The sequence below is a fragment of the Geotrypetes seraphini genome, chromosome 7, assembly GCF_902459505.1.
Source record: "Geotrypetes seraphini chromosome 7, aGeoSer1.1, whole genome shotgun sequence".
Lineage (NCBI taxonomy): Eukaryota > Metazoa > Chordata > Amphibia > Gymnophiona > Dermophiidae > Geotrypetes > Geotrypetes seraphini.
This window is the reverse complement of record NC_047090.1, coordinates 99,475,023-99,501,136: the sequence shown is the minus strand read 5'-3', so window position 1 is coordinate 99,501,136 and position 26,114 is coordinate 99,475,023. Positions and strand designations below refer to the sequence as shown.

The window sequence follows — 26,114 nt, the reverse complement described above, 5'->3', positions numbered from 1 at the left end:
TGGCATCTCTCTTTCCTTTTCTGTCCCTTCCCTGGTCTTCCTTATCCTTCCTTCCCTCCCTCTCTTGCCCTAATTGGGTGAATAATTTCTCTCCCCCTCCTCTCTCCTTCCCTCTCTTTCTCACCCTCCCCCCCCCCATCGACAGAGCAGCTCCACAACTGCAGCTTATGTTGCTTCAAGCCTTCCTCTCTACCAGATGGGACTTGGCAAAAGGCCAGATGCCGGCAGAGAAGTGAATTGTGAACGCTGCCACTGCCAGAAAAAGATCAAGACGCTGGCTCTTGGAGCACCCGGGGCAGACCACACACCCCTTGCCCACCCCTTGGTATGCCACTGCCTCCGAGTCCAATATTTGGCACCCTGCTGCCCTTCCTGGCATCTAATCTTTTCACCCTCTTCCCTCCCCCCTCCCCCTACCCTCTCCAATCGTCATTTTTTTTTTTCAATCCCCCACATCTACCTTTAGATTTGTCAGAGTGGCTCTGCCGACCCAGGAGCTTTTCTCCACTGTGGCCCGCCCCAGCAGAAACAGGAAGTTGTCAGGGCGTGCCGCAGTGGAGAGAAGCACCGGGGTCAGCAGGGCTGCTCTGTGAAATCACTATCGCTGCTGTCAAATCTAAAGATAGATGGGGTGGGGGACGGGGAGGAATGAAAAAAATGCCGATGTGGGGAGGGAGAGGGGAAAAAGATTAAATGCCAGGAAGGGGAGCGGCAAAGAGAGATAACCAGCAGGTAGGCTGGCTGGCAGCAAGATGCTGCTCCCTCAACAGTGCCGCCGCCTCAGTTGGCCTCATTTTAGGACCCCTCCTGGGGGTGGGTAAGGAGAAACTGGGAGAGGTCGATTGGTGATAAGAGGGTGACAAAAAAAGCAGTATAATTTTAGAGTGTGATAGAAAACCCAGATTTTTGTCAAGTCCTTTCTGATGGGTGTCGAAATACTTCAACGGTCTTGCTTACCCACTCCTACCCTCTTCCTATGAAATTGTCATTGGAATGCTTTTATGTTTCATTTATATATTCTGATATATGTGAACACTTGTATTGCCTTTAAAAGCTAATCAAAAATGTTTTGTTGGTCCAATATTTTCTTTTCTATGTTTTGTTTTACTTCTATTACTTGTAATGTCAAAAAAACATCAAGAGACATTGGAGCTCCTGACTCATACTGTGGGCTCAGGCTCTGCAAAACTGCACTAGGTGGGGGTCTATCTCTGTGTGTAAAGGAGTAAACCATGACATGGTAATTCCAGATGTGCACAAAATAGCAAGGCTGAAATGTGAGTCAGTAGCAGGCTGTCATTTTTTTCAAAGTCATGAGTTAGGAATCCTGTTTTGGACGGTAGCTACCAGTCTTCACCGCTGGTCAGACTCCTTATCCCAGAGCCCCCGGCGGCTCGTCCTTCCTCCACACACATCATTGACTGCCGCCGATTTCGGAGACTGTCCCAATTAGAGTACTCATAGAGTACTGACCTGGCCTGGGTAAAATGGGGAGAGAAATAGACGAGCACAGAACCACACCATCTGCCAACCAAGACTGTCTCAGGGTTGAGGGTGTTGCCTCTGACGTAAAGGCACACCTCCACCAGAGCCTGCGCTGATTGGAGAGCAGAGCGGAAAAGGGCGGAGTCAGCGCGGGCACAGCCTAGCCGGCTCAGTCTTAAGGGTTGAGGTCATGCTCTACAGCTAGACTGATTCCACTCCGACTACACCTGCTCTGCTCTTGGCAGCGTTTCCCCTCCGAACCGGCCGTCTTTATTTTATTTTCTCGTTTTTATTTATGTAATTAATTCTGCTTTTAATCTTCCAAATTCGAGAGGAGAAGCATGTCTATTAGAAGGAATTTCGTCCGCATGCTGAAAAAACAGTTTGATTCAGTCGCTGGGCAGAACAAATGTACCCACTCGGTGGCTGTGATCGGTGCACCTTTCTCTAAGGGACAGGTAAGAGAGCCCAATCTGGCCGTTCATTTGTTCCCCGAGCACCAACGATACGCGAAGACAGGCAGTGCCTTTAGATCGGAGATCTGTTGGTTTCCCTTCATTGTTCTCAAAGCATCTTCTTGTAACAGATGCGCTTGCAATCCGTTAAACCGTTCGATATCTTATTGTTTAAAATCATTCCCGCAGTCTTTTGAGAACCTACACGCAGGACAAATGCGGAATGGGATCCGTTATTATCCATCAAAATGGGTAGGAAAGGGGAAGGTTATATAAGCCTTAAGTGGCCTATATACAGTAAGGCAGCGAGATCATGTTTACAAATATAGTTTCCAAATTTCTTGTTTGTTTTCTATGGCACTCCAGAAAAGAAGAGGAGTAGAGCATGGCCCAGCTGCCATTAGAAGTGCTGGACTGATAGAAAAGCTATCTGGTTTGGGTAAGATCAACTTTCTTATGTGTCTGGGTCATGGTGATGGTTTGTTCTAAATACAAAAGTTGGCACCCCAAAAGTGGGCTTCCTGATAGTAAACTTTTGCAGATAGCTAGTTATATAAAAGTTTATTCATGGAAAATTTGGCCAAAACAAGCAAAAAATTGCTATTTACTCTTATTTTGGGGGAAAATCCAATAGAGCAATAAAGAAAATGCTCTCATTTTAATAAGATATATATGTATGTATATATATATATATATACTACTATTTATTATTTCTATAGCGCTCTCATTTTAATAAGATATATATGTATATATATATATATATATACTACTATTTATTATTTCTATAGCGCTCTCATTTTAATAAGATATATATGTATGTATATATATATATATATACTACTATTTATTATTTCTATAGCGCTCTCATTTTAATAAGATATATATGTATGTATATATATATATATATACTACTATTTATTATTTCTATAGCGCTCTCATTTTAATAAGATATATATGTATGTATATATATATATATATACTACTATTTATTATTTCTATAGCGCTCTCATTTTAATAAGATATATATGTATGTATATATATATATATATACTACTATTTATTATTTCTATAGCGCTCTCATTTTAATAAGATATATATGTATGTATATATATATATATACTACTATTTATTATTTCTATAGCGCTACTGAACGCATGCAGCACTGTACATTAAAAACTCAAGAGACAATTTAATTAAGACAGACACACAGGACAGATGTGAACCAATGCATGTTGCTTGGGTAGGGATTTACAAGGGGACTGATGAGGATAGGGTAGGGGACTATAGATGGAATGACACAGATGTTGGTAGGATTAGGACTTAAACGCAGCTTCAAAAAAGTGGGTCTTCAACCTGGATTTGAATACTTCCAGAGAGGGAGCCCAATGCACCGAGTCAGGCAGAAGGGACGGAGTCATGAGTTGGCAGTAGAAGAAAAGGTTTCCGACAAGAAAGACTTATCTGATGAATGGAGTTCTCGGGGTGGAGTGTAGGGAGAGAGGACAGATACTGAGGAGCCATAGAGTGAATACACTTCTAGGTCAGTAAGAGGAGTTTGAACCGTATACGGGTACGGACAGGGAGCCAATAAAGCAACTTGAGGAGAGAGATAATGTGAACATAACGACCCTGGCAGAATATGAAGCGTTCAGCAGCATTCTGGACAGATTGAAGGGGAAAGAGATGACTTAGTAGAAGACCTGTGAGGAGCACATTGCAGTAATCTAGGTGAGAGGTGATGAGGGTCTTGGCAGCGTACTCAGAAGGGAAACGCCAGATTTTAGCAATGTTGTAGAAATATAATCAACAATTTTGGCAGTCTGCTGGATAAACGATGAGAAGGAAAGATATGAGTTGAAGATGACTCAGTCCAGCAATTTTCAACTTTTTTCCAACAGAACGAAAAAAGTGGAAACTCATTGGACTAAGTATATAGCCCTCGATGGAGACTGCCCCAACTTTGTTAGTTGGACTGAGAACTTTTAGGCCCTGATTCTCCAAAAGTGCATCCCGATTTTAGGCAGCTGTAGACGTCCTACAGCTGTCTAATTAGCCAATCGGGATGCACGTTTTTAAAAAAAAAATGCTCCCCAGGCAGGCCCCCGGGAGAGGCGTCCTATACTAAACACCGATTCTGTAACCGGCGTCTTTAGAGAATCGGGTTAAATTAGACGCGGCCGCTATACTTATGGCAGCAAGGGATCTCCCTGCTGCAATATGTATAGCGGCCGCGGTTGTTGCGGCCGCCTGTCCCATCACCGACAGGAGAATGCCTAACTCCTCCTGTCGGAACCCCGAGCCCCCTCCCCCCCAAACTCGTAATCGCCAACAGGAGGATGCCCAACTCCTCCTGTCGGAACCCCGGACCCCCCTCCCCCCCAAACTCGTAATCGCTGACAGGAGGATGCCCAACTCCTCCTGTCGGAACCCCGGACCTCCCTCCCCCCCCAAACTCGTAATCGCCGACAGGAGGATGCCCAACTCCTCCTGTCGGAACCCCGGAACCCTCTCCCCCCCCAAACTCGTAATCGCCGACAGGAGGATGCCCAACTCCTCCTGCCGGAAAGCCCAACGACCCCCCGCCCCAACTAATCTCCCTCCCCCAACTAACCTTTCAATGTTGGTCAGCTGGACGGGTCTTGCTACCGTCCAGCCGACGGGTCTGCCTCGTGGAAATGAGATGGCACGCCCCTTCCCGACCCATCCACGCTAAATCTAAGGCCTGATTGGCCCAGGCTAGGCACCTTGGCCAATCAGGCCTTAGTATTAGTGGGGATGGGCGGACCCGCTATGCCTAAGGCCTGATTGGTCCAGGCTTCTACAGCCTGGGCCAATCAGGCCTTAGATTTAGCGGGGATGGGCCGGGAAGGGGCGTGCTGTCTCATTTCCACGAGGTAGACCCGTCGGCTGGACGGCAGCAAGACCCGTCCAGCTGACCAACATTGAAAGGTTAGTTGGGGGAGGGAGATTAGTTGGGGCGGGGAGTCGTTGGGCTTTCCGGCAGGAGGAGTTGGGCATCCTCCTGTCGGCGATTACGAGTTTGGGGGGGAGGGGGTTCCGGGGTTCCGACAGGAGGAGTTGGGCATCCTCCTGTCGGCGATTACGAGTTTGTGGGGGGAGTGGGTTCCGGGGTTCCGACAGGAGGAGTTGGGCATCCTCCTGTCGGCGATTACGAGTTTGGGGGGAGGGGGTTCTGGGGTTCCGACAGAAGGAGTTGGGCATCCTCCTGTCGGCGATTACGAGTTTGGGGGGGAGGGGGTTCCGGGGTTCCGACAGGAGGAGTTGGGCATCCTCCTGTCGGCGATTATGAGTTGGGGGGGGGAGGGGGTTCGGGGTTCCGACAGGAGGAGTTAGGCAACCTCCTGTCGGTGATGGGACAGGTGGCCGCGGCCGCTATACTTTATTGCAGCAGGGAGATCCCTTGCCGCGATCAGTATAGCGGCCGCGTTTACTTACAATGTAGACCAGCATTTTGCTGGCCTACATTTTAAGCATCTCTTCCTCTACTAGGGAGACGCGTAGGGCCGCCTAAGTTCGCCTAAGGCTTGTAGGAGCTTAGGCATCTTGCAGGTCTCCCTAGGCTCCCGGAGGCGCCTTCAGGCCTGCCTGGGGAGCATTTTTTTTTTTTTAAAAGTGCATCCCGATTGGCTGATTAGACAGCTGTAGGACGTCTACAGCTGCCTAAAATCAGGATGCACTTTTGGAGAATCAGGGCCTTAGTGTCTATATATATATATATATATATATATATATATATATATGTGTGTGTGTGTATATATTGTAAAAACAAACAAAATGACCCCAAAATAAAGTCCATTAAGGAACATCATCATTCCACAGAGTTCTTTTGGTTTCTTGTATATATATATTGTGACAGGGAAGCTCCCGTCACTGATTCAAAATCTACTTTAAACCCTGCCACTAAAGCAAATGTGCCTATTCCTAAGCCAAGGAAGCTGCCCATTAACTCTTGTTCCCAGTGCTAAGATCAGACAGGCAGGGCAGAACAGAGAAGGATTGGCAGAGAAGAACAGAATACCTGTTCCAAACCCCTATAATTCCTTTTATAATCCATCTGTTTATTCTTCGGTTAAACCTCTGGTCAGGCAAGCTGACACAGCAAGGGTTAAGTAAAGGGGTGGAGCTGACAGGCAGAACGTGCTCAGAGTGCAAATGAAAATTTCACAGCAGGATAAATCAAGGCCAGCTGAGAACCCACACAGGCAATCGGGAACCTGGAGGTAAGGACATTCCTCACAGAACAGGGAACTGAAAGTTAGAAGCTCTGGCTTACTGCCTTCTGCTAAGAAACCCCCTGTCCAACAGCACGGCCATGCGGACAAAACTCTGCTTCCCAAGCAGAGGCTAATTGGCAGGGAAAAGCTCCATGAGCAGGGCTGGTCAAACGCTGCTCCAGAGGATAGCTTGTACCCAGCTTCAGAGACTGAGGAATCTCTTATGGAGATACAGGGAGATGTCTTTGAGGGGAATTAAATGGACTGCAGCCCAGAAGCCCTAGACCAGTGGTCTCCAACTTGCAGCCCGGGGACCACCTGCAACCTGCCAGGTACTATTTTGAGGCCTCGGTATGTTTATCATAATCACAAAAGTAAATACAGTTTCTTGATCATGTGTCTCTTTAGCTATAAATTACAATATTATTATTATTATTATTATTAAGACTTAGCCAAAAGGAAAGATTTATAAACTATAAAGAGTTTTACCTCATGCAAAATTGTCATTTCTTTAATAAGACATTAATTATTTTTTTCTGAGGCCCTCCAAAATGTGGCCCTGCAAAGGGTTTGAGTTTGAGATCAATGCCCTAGACTATCTGCTTCTTTTATAAAGCCGCGCTAGCAGCCGCTGTGCGGCAACAGCCCCGAAGCCCTTTAAATCTCTATGGGCTTCAGGGTTGTTAGCGCAGGGCAGCTGCTAGCGCTGCTTTGTAAAAGAGGCCGTATATGTCTGAATGCAGCATGAGTCAGTAAGGTACTGTGTGGGGGAAGGGAATGAAAGTTTGTTCTATAACAATGGTCTAAAGTGCAGAAACATTTTTGTCCTCCTGGGGGACCCCCAGCCAGTCAGGTTTTCAAGATATCCCTAATGAATATGCATGAGAGAGATTTGCATATAATGGAAGTCATAGGCATGCATATTCATTAGGGATATCTTGAAATCCTGACTGGCTGGGGGTCCCCCAGGACAGGTTTGGGAACCACTAGTATAATGAATGAGTGTTTGATGTATGAAGGTGAGGATTGGTTAGCAACAGAAATTAAACCAGAATCCCTGTATGCAAGCAAAGCATAGTGAGTGGGGGATGAGTAATGCTAACTAACCTTAGAAGGAGAAATAAACCCGGAATGGATTCAGTGACCTGACATTGCACATCCCTATTAGTGGGAATTTATGGGAGGGGAATTTTAGACCATTAAAACAAGGGTGGATGGTTCCCAGCCCACTGCCCTGAAACAAGAAGGGGCAGTGGGATATTTATAATTCAGGTAGTCAGGTGGGGAGAACTTCCTGAAAACCAGTGGGCTAAGCCTAGCAGTGTGCCAAGCCTAGAAGGAGTGGAGCTAAAGCCCAGGGCCGGCTGGTCCACAGGGGCTCTTGTATATAAATTCTTGAAACCAGAATGCTGCCCAGAAATGTGCAAAGCTTGGCAGCAGAACTGTGAGCAAGAAACCCGGTTTAAAGGGAAATGTTTTTGGGAGGGTTTCTTTCCTGATTGAAGCAAGGACTTGCTGTAAAAGAGAACTTTATTTGTGATAAATCTTTTCCAAGCTGGATAATAAAGAACTGGATAATAAAACTTGGAACTGGAAATTATTGATAGAAAGTTTTGTGGGGGTTTTTTTCTTTTTCGTTGCTGTGCTTATTCCAGAGTGGTCCTCCAGAGAGTGTTATTCCTGCGCCTGGGGTGGGAGCCGGGTTGCCAGTGCTGGGCTTACCCCTAGCCCCGGCACAATATATATATTTATATATATATAAGGCCCCTTTTGTATGTGTGTGTGTGTTTGTATATATTCTTTTGGGCAGCTCTGGAGCCTTTTTATGAAGCAAAGGAAAATGCATAAGGAGGCTACTGGCAAGAGTATCAGTCCACCCCCCCCCCCCCTTCTCCATAGACCTTTAAATCACTGATATGTTAGTAGTCTGCTGACCCTCCCCTCCCCAGCAGATTTAAACTTCCACCCCATCCCCTAATAAAAACCTCAATATGGAGGTCAGACACTGTCATTTTCCAAGATTGAAGAACCAGGCAGGGCAGGATTAATTCTTCAGTGAAACCTAGGCACACAAGTAAACTGGCCTCACCCCCTGCCCATGATTCCATTTATTTATTTATTTACCTGCTTGCTTGCTTGCTTATTTACTTCTTTATTTCCAATTGATTTCCTTTATTTTCTCTTTATTTTAAAATGTTGAGAGATTTTTTCTTCATATAAAAAAAGTTGGATCTGGAGGTGTGTCCCGCCCCGAGTCTATCTTGTCCTTCCTTTAAATAATCCTACTTGAAGCACTCAAAAAATGGCTATAATAGTTATATTATTCCAGCCTTAATATCCGTCCATATAATACAGTAGTTTAATAGTAAGAAGTAGGACTAGATACCCAATCCTCTCATAAAGTGGTAGTTGGTTAAATGCATTTAACCAACTACCACTTTATGAGAGGATTGGGTATCTAGTCCTACTTCTTACTATTTAAATAATCCTAGACAGATTGATTCTTAACAAAGTTGGATCCAGAGAAGAACTCTAGATCCAGCTTTACTGTGAAGAAAAAAATCCCTACCTTCTGAGGCAAGGCAGCAGAGCAGAAGATTTGGCCAGAGCAGAGCCTATTCAGCCAGATCCTCTAGATTTCATTGCTTTTACTTACCATATTTCCCTCAACTCCTCTCAAGGTTAATAATTTCCCCCCCCCCCCCCTTTAAGATCATCCATGCCCCTACCAAGGCTTAGTATGCCCCTTCCATATCATGCTGCTCTCACCCCAGGCTTAGTATCCCCTCAGATCACTCTAGCCAGGCCCCCACCCCACTCAAAACCTTTCTATTTCCAAAATTCAAGATCACACTCCCCCTACACAGACTCAAACTACTCTCCATCTCACTTGTTTGCCCCAAGTTAGTCCCTTTGGCCATTTCGTACCTGCCACCTCTTGGCTCCTACAGCAAGCAACTCTTTTCTGTTTGGGTCAGCCACATGTGCAGGCCCAAGAAGCAGTGGCTCCTGTTACTCCTCCTCTATTGTGAGGCCGTACATGGGCCTAATCTTCGGCATTCAACTCTCCATTCTGCTGGAGCATTGGCAGTGCACATCAGAAGACTCCAAAGCACAGAGTCCTCCTCTTCCTTTCAAGGGCTGCTGCAAGTCTCAAGAAAACAATGAATAATGGATGCCGGCAATGTCCACTCCCAACATGTTGCTGCAAGAGTGGGACATTGGCGTGGCTACACATGATGACATCATCAGATCAGCACACCAGACCCCACCTAAACCCTTCGGCCCGAGGCATATGTCAGCTTTGCCTATCCTTTTATCCTGTCCTGATACCAGGACAGCAGACAGTGAGGAGTTCGCTTGCCCCCTACTGAATTTGGTCTTTTGGGAGTGAATTGGGGAGATGGGGATAGGAGCAAAATGGCAGCACACATCTGAACATGAACTGGAATCAGTGGCATAGTAAGGGGGGGACGGTCTACCCCAGGTGCAATCGGTGGTGGCACCGGCACCCATCCTCCTTTCTGCCATCCCTCCCCTGCTCCTTTCCTGCCTTCCCACTACCATTCCCTTCTCCCAATCTCTTTAACGTTCCCGGCACAAGCAGAAACCCCAACCTGTTGCTCGTGCCAGCATCGGCTGTTCCTCTGACATCACTTCCTGGACCCGCACCTAGAATGTGATGTCAGAGAAAGAGCCGAAGCTGGCGTGAGCAGCAGGCTGAAGTTGCTGCTCACGCCAGGAAGGTTAAAGAGGTACAGGAGAAGGGAAGAGCTGCGTATGGTAGGAGCGGATGGGGATGGGAGGGTGGAGGAGAGTGCGGAGGAGTGGTGCCACTGCCCTGGGCGCTTTTCACCCTCCCTACACCACTGACCATAATGCTGCTCTGTGCATAAATATTAGCCTCGCAAAAATAATTCTTGCGAGGCTAGTATTTATGCACAGATGAGCGCTGATACTTTCCTTTTGTTCCAACATGGACACAGAGTTGTTAGATCTGTCTTTTTAAAGTTGCAAGCGTTTGGTCACAGGGGAAAAAAAGAAAAAAAACTGGCCTTAAAATACTAAAATCTGTCTTTAAATCCACTCCGCTAAGGGGCATATTTACTAAGCTATGGCAGGTTTTATTGAGCGTTAAATGCTAGTACAAATCCACACTACCTGCTAATGTACCTTAAAACAGCCAGTGTGATAAAAAATCCCACATTAGCTGCTTAACACTGGAAGGAGTAGAGACTAGGTATGACAGGAGTAGAGCAGACGCGTGGCTGTTGAGAACAGCTACTGCATGAGGTGTCGCCACATGCTAGCTGTCATAACTTTCCTTAATGCCGCTGCAAGAGGATACTTCTACCACAGGTGTATAAGTTCAGCACTATTGGCAGTCCGATAGTGTTGCTACATGTGCCTATTCCATTCCACTCAGCATCCCCCCCGCATCTACTCTCCCCATCAGCCTCCCAACAAGCATGATGCCACCACCTGAGAACCCCAAACATCATGTTTTCATCTCCTAAGCCCCTCTGACATCAAAGATTCCACTTACATGATCCCCCAATAAGCAAGACCCCCCCCCCAAGCAATTATGATGCACCTATCCAGGTATATTTTCCCCTTTCCCCCCTTAAGGACTCCTGCACTCAGTTCCTATCTCTGGGACCTTCCGTTCTCACCTGGTCTGGCTCCAACTTCAAAAAATTGGCCACTGACCTTTAATAGTAGTTTTGCGGTACTTCCACTAGGGGTCATCCTTCCATATAAGGAAAAAACAACCCAGACCTAGCGGTAAATTTCACACACATGTTCTTTAAATTCAGCTGATTGCTGCTGTATATTGCAGAAGTATACCTAATGGACTCATTACTAGCATATTAAAATATAATATATTATGCACCCATGTGTACTGCATGAGTTAACTTCTGCGCTGAACCCCTTTGTGCATTATGCACTCTAGCTTTCTCCATCAACCCATAATCATTTACCGCCCTCTAGTAGATATTTATGAAATACTCAAGATTAATTGACTGTCTTTGGCTTCAATTAACTTTATATTTCTGGTCTGGAGTTTCAGAGATTTATCAGTAGGATATTTTCAGTTGAATCTAAACTAGTGAATTATACAGTCGAAATAAATATACCCTTTTAGACTTAGGGGTCCTTTTACAAAGCCGCGCTAGCGGTTTTATCACATGCACCAGATTAGTACGCGCTAGCCGGAAATCTACCGCCTGCTCAAAAGGAGGCGGTAGCGGCTAGTGCGTGCGGCAATTTAGTGCACGCTATTCCACGCGTTAAGGCCCTAGCGTGGCTTTGTAAAAGGAGCCCTTAGATTTTCTCTGCAGTTTGAATAAGTATTGCTGTTCTAACCTTGACAGAAGATAACATGATGTAAGAACTTGATTACATCTTTAACGGTAGCTTTGTAGGGGCTAAATGAAGTGTCTTTACTGTGTTCAGTGAGTCAGCCTTTAGGCTTGCCTTAAAGTGTGGAAAATAACAGCTGTCTTTTTTTGTTGTTTTTGGTTTTTTTTTTACTACTGCAAAATTTCCTGTATTAAATTTACAATCAAGGCTGCAGTGTTGTGGTTCACAGAACCTCTAGGAAATTTGTGAGATGGCTTCTGTTTATTCTGTAATCCATTCAATTTCTGGCTTTTTCCAGCCCTTTTTTCCCTATGATTGTGGGAAGGATTTGATGACCTCACATCATCTGCCTTTTTCCCAACTTGTGATACTTAAAGTAATAGGAAATAATAATAAATTAAAAAAACTAGACAATTTTATGTACCATAAAAATTACAGTTATTGATTTGTAAGCTTTATTTTCTGATTTTAAGCATTTTCTGAAAACTTGCTTATCTATGTTTTGCTTTGTTTGTGTGCATGTTGAGGGGCTTATTCGATAGGATGTCTACGTATGACTTTGGATGTTTCCTGCAAAATGTCCAAAAGTCAGGGTGGGGAAATGTCCAATTTTTTTTTTTTATTGACTTATTTGGCCATCTTGGCCATCAGGGCTTCCAGCCTTAGTTCACCTAACTTTGTTCGCCATTTTCAACCACAAAAAAATGTCCCAAGTTTAAAATGTCTAAATCCAGATCATTTAGACATGAGCGGGGCCAGCATTGTAGTGGACTAGCTGCACAGACATTCCAACAGAGTAGTGGGGCACCTTAGAAGGCACTGCTGTGAACTTCATATAAAGGGTGCCAGATGTACATCCCACCATAACCCCTTATAATATATGGTTAGCCCTTCAAAACTCCCCCAAAACCTTCTATACCCACCTATCTACCGTCCCAATAGCCCTTATGGCTGCAGTTGACACCTACATGGCAGTACAGTAGGGTTTTGGTGGAATCACACTTTCTACCATAAATATAGTGTTTAAAATGGCTTATCTTCTTCTCTATAGTTCACTAGCCCATCTACCAGGCTACTTAAGACACCTGTGTGCTGCTTTAGTAGACTTTCTCATACCAAGTGCTGCTGTACTAGAGATAAGTATGTATTATGGGCTACATTCACTAACCTGCATTTCGTTCATGATCCGTGTCCGATCCGTGCAGGCCCGACAAATTCCTAAAACAGAAACATTTAAATGAGGGCAATCGGAGGAATGCCCCCCCCCCCCCCTCCGACAACACAAATTGCTAGTGTGCGATCCCGACGCATGTGCAGACCATCTGTGAGCCATAACTTTTTTTTTTTTTTTTTTACTTTACTTTAGCCCAGCGAGCCCGTGGTTTTAACCCGCTTTAAACCCGCAGGTTAAAACCACTGGCTCTCAGTGCGGGGAAGGGCAGGAGAGATTCAGGACGGCAGGCAATACCAGGATCAATCACACTTTGCTCCAGAGCATGGTTTTTTTTCGGATCACAGAGCAGGAGATCGGGGCAGAGAAGCAGGGCGGCAGGCAGGAGAATCAGGGCAGAGAGCAGGGCGGCAGGCAAGAGAATCAGGGCAGAGAGCGGAGAGACCAGAGTAGGAGAACCGGGACAGAGAACAGGATTTTAGCACAAGCGATTGGTCCTCACCAGTTGCTTGTTTTTTGATTGGAGGATGATCCGGGACACAGGTTAGTGAATCGGGTCAGAGGGAAATCGGGTTGCAAAGGGCTCGTAAACCCTTACATGATCGGTTTGTTTAGTGAATCTAGCCCTATTTCATTCAGATATTTGGGGGTTGGGAGGGGAGTCGGTGACCGATGGGGGATCATTACTTAATCCCTCCAGTGTTCATTTGGTCAGTTTGGGTACCTTGTTGACACTTAAGAGACCTTTTAAAACAGGTCTAGCTCTGGATGTTTAAGTTCCATCCTGGCCATCTTGGGAAATGTTCGATTATCACCACAAGATGTCCAAATGCCAAGTTCATCCATAACACGCCTCTCAACATACCTTCTCAAACTTTGGATTCACAGGGGCTCATTTTCAAAGCACTTTGACACAAAGTACCATAGGCTTCTATAGTACTTTGTATGTTTGAGTGCTTTGAAAATGAGCCCCACAGTGTCTAAGAAGTCTAAGAAGATGTCCAGAAAGTCGGCTTGGAAAATCAGTACTTGGACGTCTTGTCTGGTAAGGCATCCAAGTGCCATTTTGTGGACATTTTTCTTTTTTGAAAATTAGCCCCATTATCTCCTGAATGACCCATTTAACCTACAGTAACCTAATTTTCAGGACTGCTACATCTAAAAGCTAAAATCTTACATAATTTCACAGAAAAATTATGATTCTAGTCTAAAATAATAATAATAAAAATCTTCACTTTAAACTGGGCAAACCAGTGTTGATACAAAGGGGTCAGTTAGTCTGGTATATTGTTCCTTAGAAATATTATCCTGATTGTAATTCTATAGATATGTCTTTTATTAAAACATTTTAGTTTAAGAAATCAAACAGGGCAAAAAGCACATAAAAGTTAAAAAAAAATTGTTATAATGGTTTATATATAATAGAAAATTGTCATAAACAAGATTTTCTGTAGCTGCACTGTGTGCCAGCATAATATTGTTTTAGTACAAAATTAAAAGCACATTTTAGTTTGGGAAAACATTTTACTTCTGAATAGTAAGTCTCTGTTGAAATAATTTGCAAAAAAAGAAGTAAAAAAACACCAGTGGGGAGATATTTCATTGTTTCCCCAGCACCTTAAGACCCTTGAATTTCTAACATTTAAAGTGAAAATGCTATAAGTCATTTGAATCACAAAGCTGAAGAGCAGGAACAGTTTCTGAAGATTTCAGCTGCTCAAGCATAGTGGTATTGCTGAAACAACTCTATTGTCTCTTTCACAGGCTATCATGAGCTTTGTATAAAGCCAGATTGCTGTGACAGGGAATGGAGGCTCCTCTGAACTTAATGTGAATAATAAAGCAAAGGCATGGCTGATGGGACCTGCACAAAGAACTCGTGGGCCCATGCTCAAAGCCTAACCCTGGCATTAAAGCAATTAGCATTGGCCTTAGTGTGCTGCACAGGCACTGAAATCATTAGGACAGATCATTTTTAAATGCATACCCCTGCAGCATGCTTAAAATTAAAAAAGCACTATCGGGTGTGTTTAGTGCCAGAAAAAAATACTGCCCGGTCCAGGGCAGTGCTAGAAGGGTTGGTTGAGAGAGAGGGTGTCTAATGATACCCCTTCTTTCCCACCAACCTGACCACTTTGCCCCGAACAGGCTTGCCCTTAAAAAAATTTCACAGTGATCTGATAGACCCACTCCCCTGCCCCATCACAAAGTGCCCTGGTGGCTCAATGGACCTGGAACCCCCTCCCCCCCCCTAAATCTAGACAAGGCCTTGGTGGTCCAGTGGGACCCATGGCTTGGCCTGGCCAGATACCCCCTACCACCACCATTAGGAGTCTTCCCTGGTAGCCTAGGGTAGCCCTAGCCCGACATATCTAAAGTAGTAGGGAGGAGGGAATAGGAATTCTTCCCTCCTCTCTCCTGAGCAACATCATGAAAATGATATCACTCCACCTCACCTGGTGCATTCTGGGATACACTGGTTGGGGCCTAACTACCAAATAAAGGGAAACACCTTGAACAAAAATTATCCTATTTTATTTAGATTTAGCAGCTCAAGGCAGGCTACGTTCAGGTACACTATTTTTCTACCTCCTTCAGAGCCTAACAATGTAAGGACTTTTTTGCTAAGCTGTGTTAGTTCTACCATCATTTAGAGCTCTTGACCTGGGGGCCGCCACATGAGTGGACTGCTTGGCACGATGGACCACTGGTCTGACCCAGCAGTGGCAATTCTTATGTTCTTATGTTTTTGATCCCCTGTCCCGTTGTCCCCACACACAGCTTCGGGACACTGAAATGTTCTGTTTTCAGGGACAGCGTCCCGAAACTGTGCGCGGGGACAACGGGATAGGCAATTGCTTCCCCTCCCTCCCTGCCGCTACAAAGCTAGTCTCCCTCCCTCCAGTGCCAATTCAACCCCCCCCAGCCCGCTGCTGCGGCTTGCCACCCAGAAGCCTTCTTCCCGAAGTCAATTCTGATGTCGGAGAGGAAGTTCCTGGCCAGCCAGGCAGCGATTGGCTGGCCCAGAACTTCCTCTCCGATATCAGAATTGACGTCGGGAAGAAAGCTTCTGGGCGGCAAGCAATGGCAGTGGCAGCATACCTAGGGTGGTGGTTTGAATTGGCACTGGAGGGAGCTACCCACAGAAAAAGCAGAGGAAAAAAAAGATTCAGGAACTGCAGAGGAGACAGTGACAAAAAGGCACTCAAAGAAAAGGGTCAACAGAGTTAAGTGTAAAGCAGGAGCAAAACAGTAATTGCTAAGGAGATGGAGGGAAGCAGGGAAAAAGTGACCAGAAATACAGAACATGAATTTCACAGAAGAAATAGTCATTGTCTGTGATTATCCATAGCCATTGGTGTAAGAAAAAATACATCCCGAGTCTTCTGTTCTGTTATCACCATGCAGTGCAGTGATTTTACCCAGCAAACTGAGCATAAAATATTTCCAGAGTCTGTCTTTCTCTGGAAGAGGTAGCTTTTTTATTATTTTGTAAGCTTTTCTGGTATGCTTTTCTTCCTTTCAAAAGTTACCTCTGCTCAGTATACTGAACATGGAAACAGATCTTTTATTTTTTTTCCCCAAATGATTTCACCTCTTAAAAGGTTTCCAATGTGATGTGTCAAGATGTTCATTATCTTTATACAATGCAGGTCCTAAAGCTGATTTCAGGTGTGGCTGTATCTAACATGCGCGTGGCTTGCTTCACACTCCGTCGCTGGATTGGTGTACACAAGTGATTATGACATCACTGGCCCACCACTGGGATGTCACAAGGTATCCCCGGTAGAGACTGACAGACCCGGCAGATGGGATAGAGCCAGAGCTTTTACTATAGTGAGGGACAGGCTCATATAACCAAGGTTCCCTAATGCTGATCCTCTTTGGTTCTGCACTTGCAACTGTTTCATACTTGTCCAAGCTACCTGTGACTATTTCCATACTATCTTTGCATTTCATGTTGGAGCCACAGTGTACAGAGGTATTTGTTCTTTCCATGCTATTTATTTTATTCTGTTGGGTACAGGCATTTTTTATCCTGACCCAGGGTTTGGGCTTGCCATCCACTGCTGCAGGAGACTGAGCCCAGAGGTGTAGCTTCCAGCGGGGAAGGGGGTAGCTGCCCTCCAATTTTTGTGACCATCTCTCTGCTGTTTACTGGGATTACCTGGCTGTTTTCCTCTGAATGGCAAGGCATGGTTTTCGCTTTCACTTTAATTTTGCTTTCCCCCCCCCCCCCCATTTCAAGCCAGGGTAGGGGGATGGGTCAACCTTTTGTGAAGCTGCTTTTTCAGTTCAGTGCTGCCTTTGGGTTTGGCCCGGAACTTCTTCTCCGACGTCAGAATTGACATCGGGGAAGAAGGCTTCTGGGTGGCAAGCAGCAGCGGCAGACCTGAGGAGGGTGGTTTGAATCGGCACTGGAGGGAGGCAGGCAGGCAGGCTGGCTTTGGCGCGGCAGGGAGGGAGGGAAGGAGGCAGGCAGGCTGGCTTCGGGGGAAGGGATGGGACAAAGGCTGGAAGGCAGTGAGGGGGACATAGGAAGGAAGGAGGGAGGAAGGAAGAAAGAAGAGGAAGAGACAGAGAAAGGGGGGGAGGTTGTAAGTAGAAGAAAGACTAGAGAGAGGAAAGGCCTGGACCAAAGGCGAAAGACAGGAGGCAGATGCAGGACTAGGGGAGGTGCAGACAGAGGGGGAGAGACCCTGAGGAAGAGCAGAGAGAGGCAAGATCATAACAGAGGTGGGAGAGAGAGGGAGACCTGGAACAAAGGTACAAAGGAGGACTGACACTGGATCTGGGGGCACTAAAGACATAGGAAGGGGCACTAAGGACACTAAGGACATGGGTAGGGGCACTAAGGACATGGGAAGGAGGCATTGGGGGCACCAAGGACACAGGAAGGGGCAATAAGGACATAGGAAGGAGGGAGGGAATAAAAAGGGACAATTGTTGGGCCTGAGTACAGAAAAAAAAGAAATGAAAGAAAGGATACACAGTCAGAAGGAAACGCAACTGGAGACTCATGAAATCACCAGAGAGCAAAGGTAGGAAAAATGATTTTATTTTCAATTTAGTGATCAAAAAGTGTCAGTTTTGAGAATTTATATCTGCTGTCTATATTTTGCACTACATTTGTCTATTTTTCTATAGTTACTGAGGTGACATTGCATATTTTAAAGTCATCTGCCCTGACATCTTTGAAACCCCCCAAATATAAATGCTAATTAACATTTTCTCTGTGTATAGTGTGCTTTGTGGGGTTTTTTTTAATTATATGGTTACCTTTATGAATTAATAAGATATTATGTGTATATGAAAAATGAATGGAAGAAATTGGGGGCGGGATTGGGGCAGAGTTGGGGGGCAGGACTGACAATAGATGTCCTGTTTTGATGAAAAAAATTAATGGTCACGTTATGCATGCCAGCTCTAATGCATTAATCTGAAAAGGGGGCATGGCCAGAGGAGCCTGGGTGGATCGTTGGCATTGCTAAGATTTATGTACACTGTTATAGAATACACGCAATGCACACATATGTTAGGTGCAGATATTTAGGCCTGGTTTTCCTTGGTCTAAATGGGTGCGCCTAAAAGTTATGTAATGCACTGGTGCTTAGCACAATTCTATAAGGTGTACTGTATGTACTTTTTATAGAATCATGCTAAGCGCCGTTCTAGCCAACACCAAATTTTTGGGTGCCATATACAGAATATGGCCCTTAGTGCACAGGAATGACCCATGTAAGGCTGCACTGAGCCCATTTACTAGCGCAGCTAAGTAAAAAGACACCTAACTTTGTTCTTGAGGCAGTGGAGATTATGGGGGATTACTAAAGGGGGTTAAACCCTTAATATGTGGTGAATGCAGAACACTTTAAAGCATTTTTTGGTATTTTGCCTGTTAGCATGTGGTATCCCAAGCATTACCTATTTTTAACAATTATTTTTAGGAAGAGATGTGTCTTGTGTGGCGAGTTGACACTCATAAGAACATAAGAATTGCCACTGCTGGGTCAGATCAGTGGTCCGTCATGCCCAGCAGTCCGCTCACGCGGCAGTCCTTAGGTCAAAGACCAGTGCCCTAACTAAGACTAGCCTTACCTGCGTACGTTCTGGTTCAGCAGGAACTTGTCTAACCTTGTCTTGAATCCCTGGAGGGTGCTTTTGCTTCCCCTTCCCCCCACCCATTTCAAGCCAGGGTAGGGGGATGGGTCCACCTTTTGTGAAGTTGCTTTTTCAGCTCAGTGCTGCCTTTGGGTTGGCCCGGAACTTCCTGTCCGACGTCAGAATTGACATCGGGGAAGAAGGCTTCTGGGCGGCAAGCAGCGACGGCAGACCTGGGGAGGGTGGTTTGAATCGGCGCTGGAAGGAGGGAGGCTGGCTTTGGCGCGGCAGGGAGGGAGGCAGGCAGGCTGGCTTCGGGGGAAGGGGTGGGACAAAGGCTGGAAGGCAGTGAGGGGGGACATAGGAAAGAAGGAGGGAGCCTCCGGAAGAGCGTTCCAGACTTCTACCACCCTCTGGGTGAAGAAGAATTCCTTACGTTTGTACGGAATCTATCCCCTTTTAACTTTAGTGAGTGCCCTCTTGTTCTCGCCACTCCTGCATTATGCAGCTAGTACATTAGGATTAATGCACACTAACTGGATAATGGGTTCATAGTCTTGTCACGTGTGAGACACCAGCGCGCCAACAATTTGGCTCAAGAAAGAAGCACGCTGCGGAAAAACTTAATTTTAAAGAGCTCTGAAGCGGGGCGTGAGTAGGGGTCCCCCCCCACACACACTTTACTGCATAGTGTTCACGCTGCTGTTGGGAGGGGGTTTGGGGGTTTGAACCCTACATTATAGAGAAAACGGAACTTTTCTGATTTTTTTTTTTTTTTTTTTCTTCAGGAAAAGTTCTGTTTTCTCTAATTGCAACCCCCACACCCCCCCCAACAGCAGCGCGAATACGATGCAGTAAAGTGGGGGGGGGGGGTTTCTCCCCACACACCCCCGTCGGAGCTCTTTAAAATGAAGTTTTCCCGCCGGCACGCTTCTTTCTTGTGCCGAATTGTCAACGCTGACTTGTCGGCATGCTGGTGTCTGGCGTGCGATTATCCCATCACCGGATAATGTAGGGTTAATACAGAATCGCTTAGCACCTCTTAAATAGGAGGCAATAAGTGCTCCCAACTTTATTTTTTTGCAGGTACAGTGCACTAAGGGGAGAATTAGCACACGACCATCAAATGTCCTACAAAAATGCTGCAATAAATCTTAGCATAGCACACAGGAAAGTCCCATGTCAAAACACGCTAGCACACTAGAAAAGATACAGTAGCTGAACCCTAGTTTATTTCTCTAAGCATTAGACTACTCTGCCATAACAAACAGAATAATACAAAATCACATAAATCATCATAATATAGTTATTGACTCATTAGCGCTTGAGGAGAATCAAACTGACTGCTTGATAAACTGAAATGTGTCACCTTGTACAATGAAATAAAACCAGATCATTCCTCTATTTTCCATGGGATAGGTTTTGCCATAGTTTATTTTGCAAAAGTGGAGATTTGAATTGTAGTGTTCTGACTAAATTCTGACCCATTTGACCTGCTAAAATTACTTTTTCAGAAAAAACATAACTAGTATAGAGAAAGAAGCTTATAGGCACTGTGAAATCTCTAGTACTAATACTAACCCTATGAAAATAGGTAACTGAAGAAAACCTAGTTTCAGCAGTTGACATTCTTTCCAGTCAATAACCCAACAACCCAGCTCGCCTAAAAAATCCTGCAAAGTAGTAAACACTGAGGCCCCCCCCCCAAATGTGCTATTTGATCTGAAAACTTGTTTTGGGGAATTGGCCAAAATGAACATCAGTGTATGGAGTGGCTTCTCATTAGGTTTCATATTTTAAAACAATATGGGAACCTTAAGAACAGCCTTACTGGTGAGACCAATGGTCCATCAAGCCTAGTAGCCCATTCTTATAGTGGCCAATCAAGGTCACTAGTTCCTGGCCAAAACCCAAGGAGTAACAACATTCCATGCTACTGATTTAGGCAAGCAGTTGCTTCCCCCATGTCTGTCTCAATAACAGGCTATGGACTTTTTCTCCAGGAAATTGTCCAAACCTTTCTTAAAACCAGCTACTCTATCCGCTCTTACCACAACCTCTGGCAATGCGTTCCCAAGCTTAAATATTCTCTGAGTGAAAAAATATTTCCTTTTTATTGGTTTTGAAAGTATTTTCCTGTAACTTCATCGAGTGTCCCCTAATCTTTGTAATTTTTGACGGAATGAAAAATCGAACCACTTGTACCCATTCCACTCCATTCAGGATTTTGTAGACTTCAATCATATCTCCCCTCAGCGGTCTCTTTTCCAAGCTGAAGAGCCTTAACCTTCTTACTCTTTCCTCTTTCCTCATAACAGAGGAGTTCCATCCCCTTTATCATCTTGGTCGCTCTGTCCTAAGCTTTTCATGTTCTCTAATAAGAACAGGTCATATGATATTGCAATTCTTTGCTATGGAGACCTATAAATAAGCATGGAGGGGTTACATGGAAGATTTTCAGGTGTTGCAATCTTGCTGTTGGATTTAACTGATGTAAACAACTTATGAAAAGCTATCAGATATTTTAACATGCTGATGAATATCCAACCCACATTCTTCCTTGAAGATCAAGTGCACCAAGGCAGCAGAAAAGGCATATGGATAGAAACAAATATAGTTGACTTCATCTAAAAACAGAGGCCACAGGGATAATATCCATTTAATTAGAGGAGGGAGAGGAATGGGACCAGATTCAGTAAATGGCTTTCAAAGTTAGGCATCAGGAAAAATCTGTGCTAAGTATTATACTATAAAATGAGCTCTGGGTTGAGCACTGTTTATAGACTCCCAACTTAGGACAAGAGAATGTACACCAGTTGAAACCTGGTGCAAATCCTGGACACAAGTTGGGCGTGTAATCCCATTATTCTATAACGGTGTCTCTCAAACTTTTTTAGCTCCAGCACACTAAACAGAGCAAATGTTTTTCACGGAACACTAAATGGAGCGAATGTATTTTATAGCACACTATAATTGAAATTATAAAATTGCAAAACTAACAAAAAATTAAATTTGAGAGTTATTTATTTAAAGTTCTTTAATCTATGTTTAGGTAATTGTAATCAATGTGATGGATGTGTTTGTTTTTTGAGTTCAAATTAATTCAAAATTTGGCTCGATAGTCGACAAGCAAAAACACATTTCATCATCCATCTGCAGTCGTTCTCTTTTTTTTTTTTTTTTTTTTTCCAATTTAATTTCTGTCAGAGCTGAAAATCCAAGTTCGCAAAGATAAGAAGATCTCAAATGGTAACAAAATCTTGATTGCTTTGTTGTTCAAGTTAGAGTAACTACTACATAAAAAATAAAATTACTTGCCGTTAGTTTTCAAGGACCAATCGCGTCAAAGAATGATGCTTGTCTGGGAAGTTGTATCTTTAATCACACAGATACTCATAACATTGACAGACTCTTGTGTATGTGATGTACATGTCATCTATTCTAGTGTATACTTATGAAAGGAATTTTTAAAAATAAGTGTATTGATGTGTCATAGTGAGGTGAATTAGAGTATACCATAGTGAGGTGAATTAGAGAATACCATTTGGGGGGGAGGGAGGGTTTTGGGTGGAGAGGTGGAGGGTATTTATGCTTCTTATTTTATGTTATTTGATGCATTGTTGTTGTATCTAATATAATAAAACGGTAAGCTGCGCATGCGCACTTCCTATGCGTGTGTCCGTTTTCCGTGAGCTGCAACTAGGAAGTGCACATGCGCGGCTTACGGTCTGGCCTCGTGACCAGAGTGCGTATGCGGAGGACAGATCGTGAAAGCACAGCACAGCACAGCCGGCGACTCCCCCCCTCACTCACTGCCAAAACCACCACCTCCTCCTTCTCGCCGGCTCACCCGCTTCACCCGCTTTTAAATGCTGTCTTAACGCTGGCTTTGCTGTCTTCTGTCCACTGCGGACCGCCCTCTCTGACTACTTCCTGTTTCCGCTAGGGTTGGCTGCAGTGGATAGAAGACGCCGAAGCCAGCGGCTGTAGCCGCTAATCTCTGTTCCTCCGGGGGGGGGGGGGTCTGGGAGGAGAGGGATCACGGCCACTCAGCATCCCCATCGAGGAGCCCAGCAACTTTCCGCTGCCCGGGACCCGACTCATTTGCCGCCCCCTCCCTCTTCCCTTACCGCGGGCCCGACTGGCGATTTAAGCAGCGTGTGCAGCAGTCTTCACCCGCTGCTTCGGGCCCTTCTACTGCCCTGATTTGCTCAGGATGTGCCAGAGTAAATCAGGGCAGTAGAAGGACCCGAAGCAGTGTGTGAAGACTGCAGCACACGCTGCTTGCATCGCCATGTGTAGTCGGGCCCGCGGGAAGGGGGGGGTGGCAAAGGACTCGGGCCCGCGTTTGTAGTCGCGACTGTGGGAAGGGAAAGAGGGTAGAGGAAACGCTAAAGCAGACACAGGGAACTGGTGTGGGGGGGGGAAATGGAAGGGGGAGGGAATGCAGCTTTGCACAGACAGACAGAGGGAGGAAGGGAGACAGAAAGACAAGAAGAAAGACACAGGGGCAGGTGCACAGGGAACTGGTGTGGAGGGAGGGAATGCTGCTTTGGGCAGACAGACAGAGGGAGGAAGGGACACAGAAAGACAAGAAGAAAGACACAGGGGCAGGTGCACAGGGAACTGGTGTGGGGGGAGGAAATGCTGCTTTGGACAGACAGACAGAGGGAGGAAGGGACACAGAAAGACAAGAAGAAAGACACAGGGGCAGGTGCGGGACAGCGGGAGTCGCGTCAGGAGGGGTGCGGGATGCCGCAGAGGGAACTTTTCCAATGGGTGCAACTGGGTGGCTGTCGGGAGCCTCTGATCAGGGGCAGAGCAAGGTAAGTGTATCATAGGGATAAGAAGGAGGAGGGGGGGAGAAAAAGGAAGGGACGCCTACTGCTGGACAGGGGGAGAAGGAAAGAGGTGCTGATGGACAGGGGGGGTGAAGAAAAAGGAACGGAGGCCTAATGTTGGACAGGGGGAGAAGGAAGGTGCTGCTGGACAGGGGGGAGGTAAAACAAAGGGAGAAGGCCTGCTGTTGCATAAGGAGAGCTGTGAAGGGGTGGTCGTCGACTTAGGGGAGGTAAAAGGAAGGGAGAATGGACAGGGGGAGCAGGCAAGGGGTGGTGATGGACAGCCAAGGAAAAAGAAAGACAGAAAGAAAGAAAGCGGCTAAGGAGAGAGAGAGAAAGAAATAAAGAGAGACACACACACATATATTCTAGCACCCGTTAATGTAACGGGCTATAAGACTAGTTATAATAATGTGATACTCTTATGTTGTTTTTGATATGGTATGCATCAATAAAAATTGTTTGAATCTAAAAATAAAGTAAGTTTCTGGAATCTCTCGTGGCACACCGCTGAGTCATGGCACACAGTTTGAGAGACACTGTTCTATAACTTTGCACCAAAATTTTTGAAATGCCCCTGATGTCAGAGAAAGGGCGGGACCGCCGGAAGAGGAAGCAGCGTAGCGCAGGGCTCAGAGAAGGGGCAGGACCGCCGGCAGAGGAAACAGCTGGGCTCACTGGCATCCGGAAACAAGGTAGACAGCTTCTCCATGGGGGAGGGGGGGAGGCTGTGGGGGTGCGAGCGGTCCATTGGGGTGGGAGTGAGAGCAGGTGGGGGTGCGAGCGGTCCTGCCGGATGATGAATCGGGCGTCGGGGGGGGCATCAGGCTTTCAGGATGGGGACAGGACTTCAAGGGGGACAGGACTTCAAGGGGGGACAGGCAGACCTTCAAGGGGGTCAGGACTTCAAGGGGGGACAGGCAGACCTTCAAGGGGGGACAGGACTTCAAGGGGGGACAGGACTTCAAGGGGGGACAGGCAGGACTTCAAGGGGGGACAGGACTTCAAGGGGGGACAGGCAGACCTTCAAGGGGGGACAGGACTTCAAGGGGGGACAGGCAGGACTTCAAGGGGGGACAGGCAGACCGAAGGGAGTGAAAAAGCTATAAAATAAACCCACCAGCGTGTCAATGTGTTGAGAGGAAGAGATGTTCTGGGAAATTCTGCTGAGAAAACTCCGGGTCCATTTCCACCCCCCAGTTACCGTAGTCCACTCCACTGAACTGGTTCACACACTGAGTGGTGTTGTGCCTGCGTAGTTGTTTTGGGATCTCTTCTAGTGGTTTGTCAGTATCTCCTTGTGGTCCAAGGAAGGAAACTTTGTTAACCTTAGCATTGACCTTCAGAATATATTTGTGTGGCATTAGGCTATGTAGTGATCGAAAGAAAAAAACAGACCTTTGCACATTTTTGCACTATATGGTGGGTGTATGAGGAGATTCACATTTCCTGCACAGCTAAGTCCTTGTGAAGTTACCTTGTTCTTTCTGTATTTGACATCTAGCAAGGTCTCTGTTTGGAAGGAAAGATTTAAGTTATGGTAAAAGCAGATAGCGTTGCTGGTTTTAAAAAGGTTTGGACAAATTCCTGGAGGAAAAGTCCATAGTCTGTTATTAAGACATGGGGGAAGCATCTGCTTGCCCTGGATCCGTAGCATGGAATGTTTGCTATTCTTTGGGTTTTGACCAGCTATTAGTGACCTGGATTGGCTACCATGAGAATGGGCTACTGGGCATGATGGACCACTGGACTGACCCAGTTAGGCTATTCTTATGTTATGTTCTCATCTGTAGGGGCCTTTGTTTTCACTTCTTATTTTAATGTATTTTTTTCTGGAAACTTATCAGTGTTTTTTATAATGGGAACAAAAATGGAAGAGAATTACCGTAATGTGTGTGGAATGGGGGGGGGGGGGTGTTTAACTACCATAATTTCTTCAGCTAAATACCGGTAATTCAATCCACCTCAACCAGACATATTAGAACTCACGCACCATTCACACACCCTCCAACCAAACACGTGAAAAGAAAAAACTGTTCATTCTTATAAACAACCGTATAACTTTTAATCTAGAGTTAGTGAGTATGAATTCAGCAACAAGAACAGAAATTACATGTTCATTCTTATAAACTATAACATTAACCGGTAGATCAAACGAAGTATCGAGGACAAAATAATCTAAATACAGTTACCGTAATTACGGTAAAGTTGTAAATAAACAAAGTTTACAGGTTTATTCAGTCATCATCATCACAGTCATCTGAATCCTTGAATCCATCAGAATCCGAATTGTCATCATCGTCATTAAATAAAGTGAGCACGGCCTGCAGACGATCCTCGTTTATTTCCGAAGTAATATCGTCATCATCGTCATCATCGTCATCATCATCACTGATATCCATGTTGTTGCCTCCTTCCGCTGCACTGGTAGTACCCGTAGTGTCATTGGTTTCATAAACAA

The 26,114-nt window shown here is 45.4% G+C and overlaps 1 protein-coding gene across 2 annotated transcripts in view; it reads left to right on the top strand.

The window, feature by feature from the left end:
• The first annotated feature begins 1,643 nt into the window (after window positions 1–1,643).
• The window catches only part of ARG2 (arginase 2), a 66,047-nt gene continuing 41,576 nt past the window's right edge, over window positions 1,644–26,114 (top strand). The window contains exons 1-2 of one of the 2 annotated variants that reach the window (XM_033952112.1): window positions 1,644–1,943; window positions 2,307–2,379. In XM_033952112.1, coding sequence (XP_033808003.1) covers window positions 1,827–1,943; window positions 2,307–2,379 — 190 coding nt within the window. In that variant the 5' untranslated portion in view covers window positions 1,644–1,826. Of the gene's footprint in view, window positions 1,944–2,306; window positions 2,380–6,229; window positions 6,508–26,114 lie in introns of those variants that run through there. The other variant, XM_033952113.1, reaches the window with a different exon arrangement.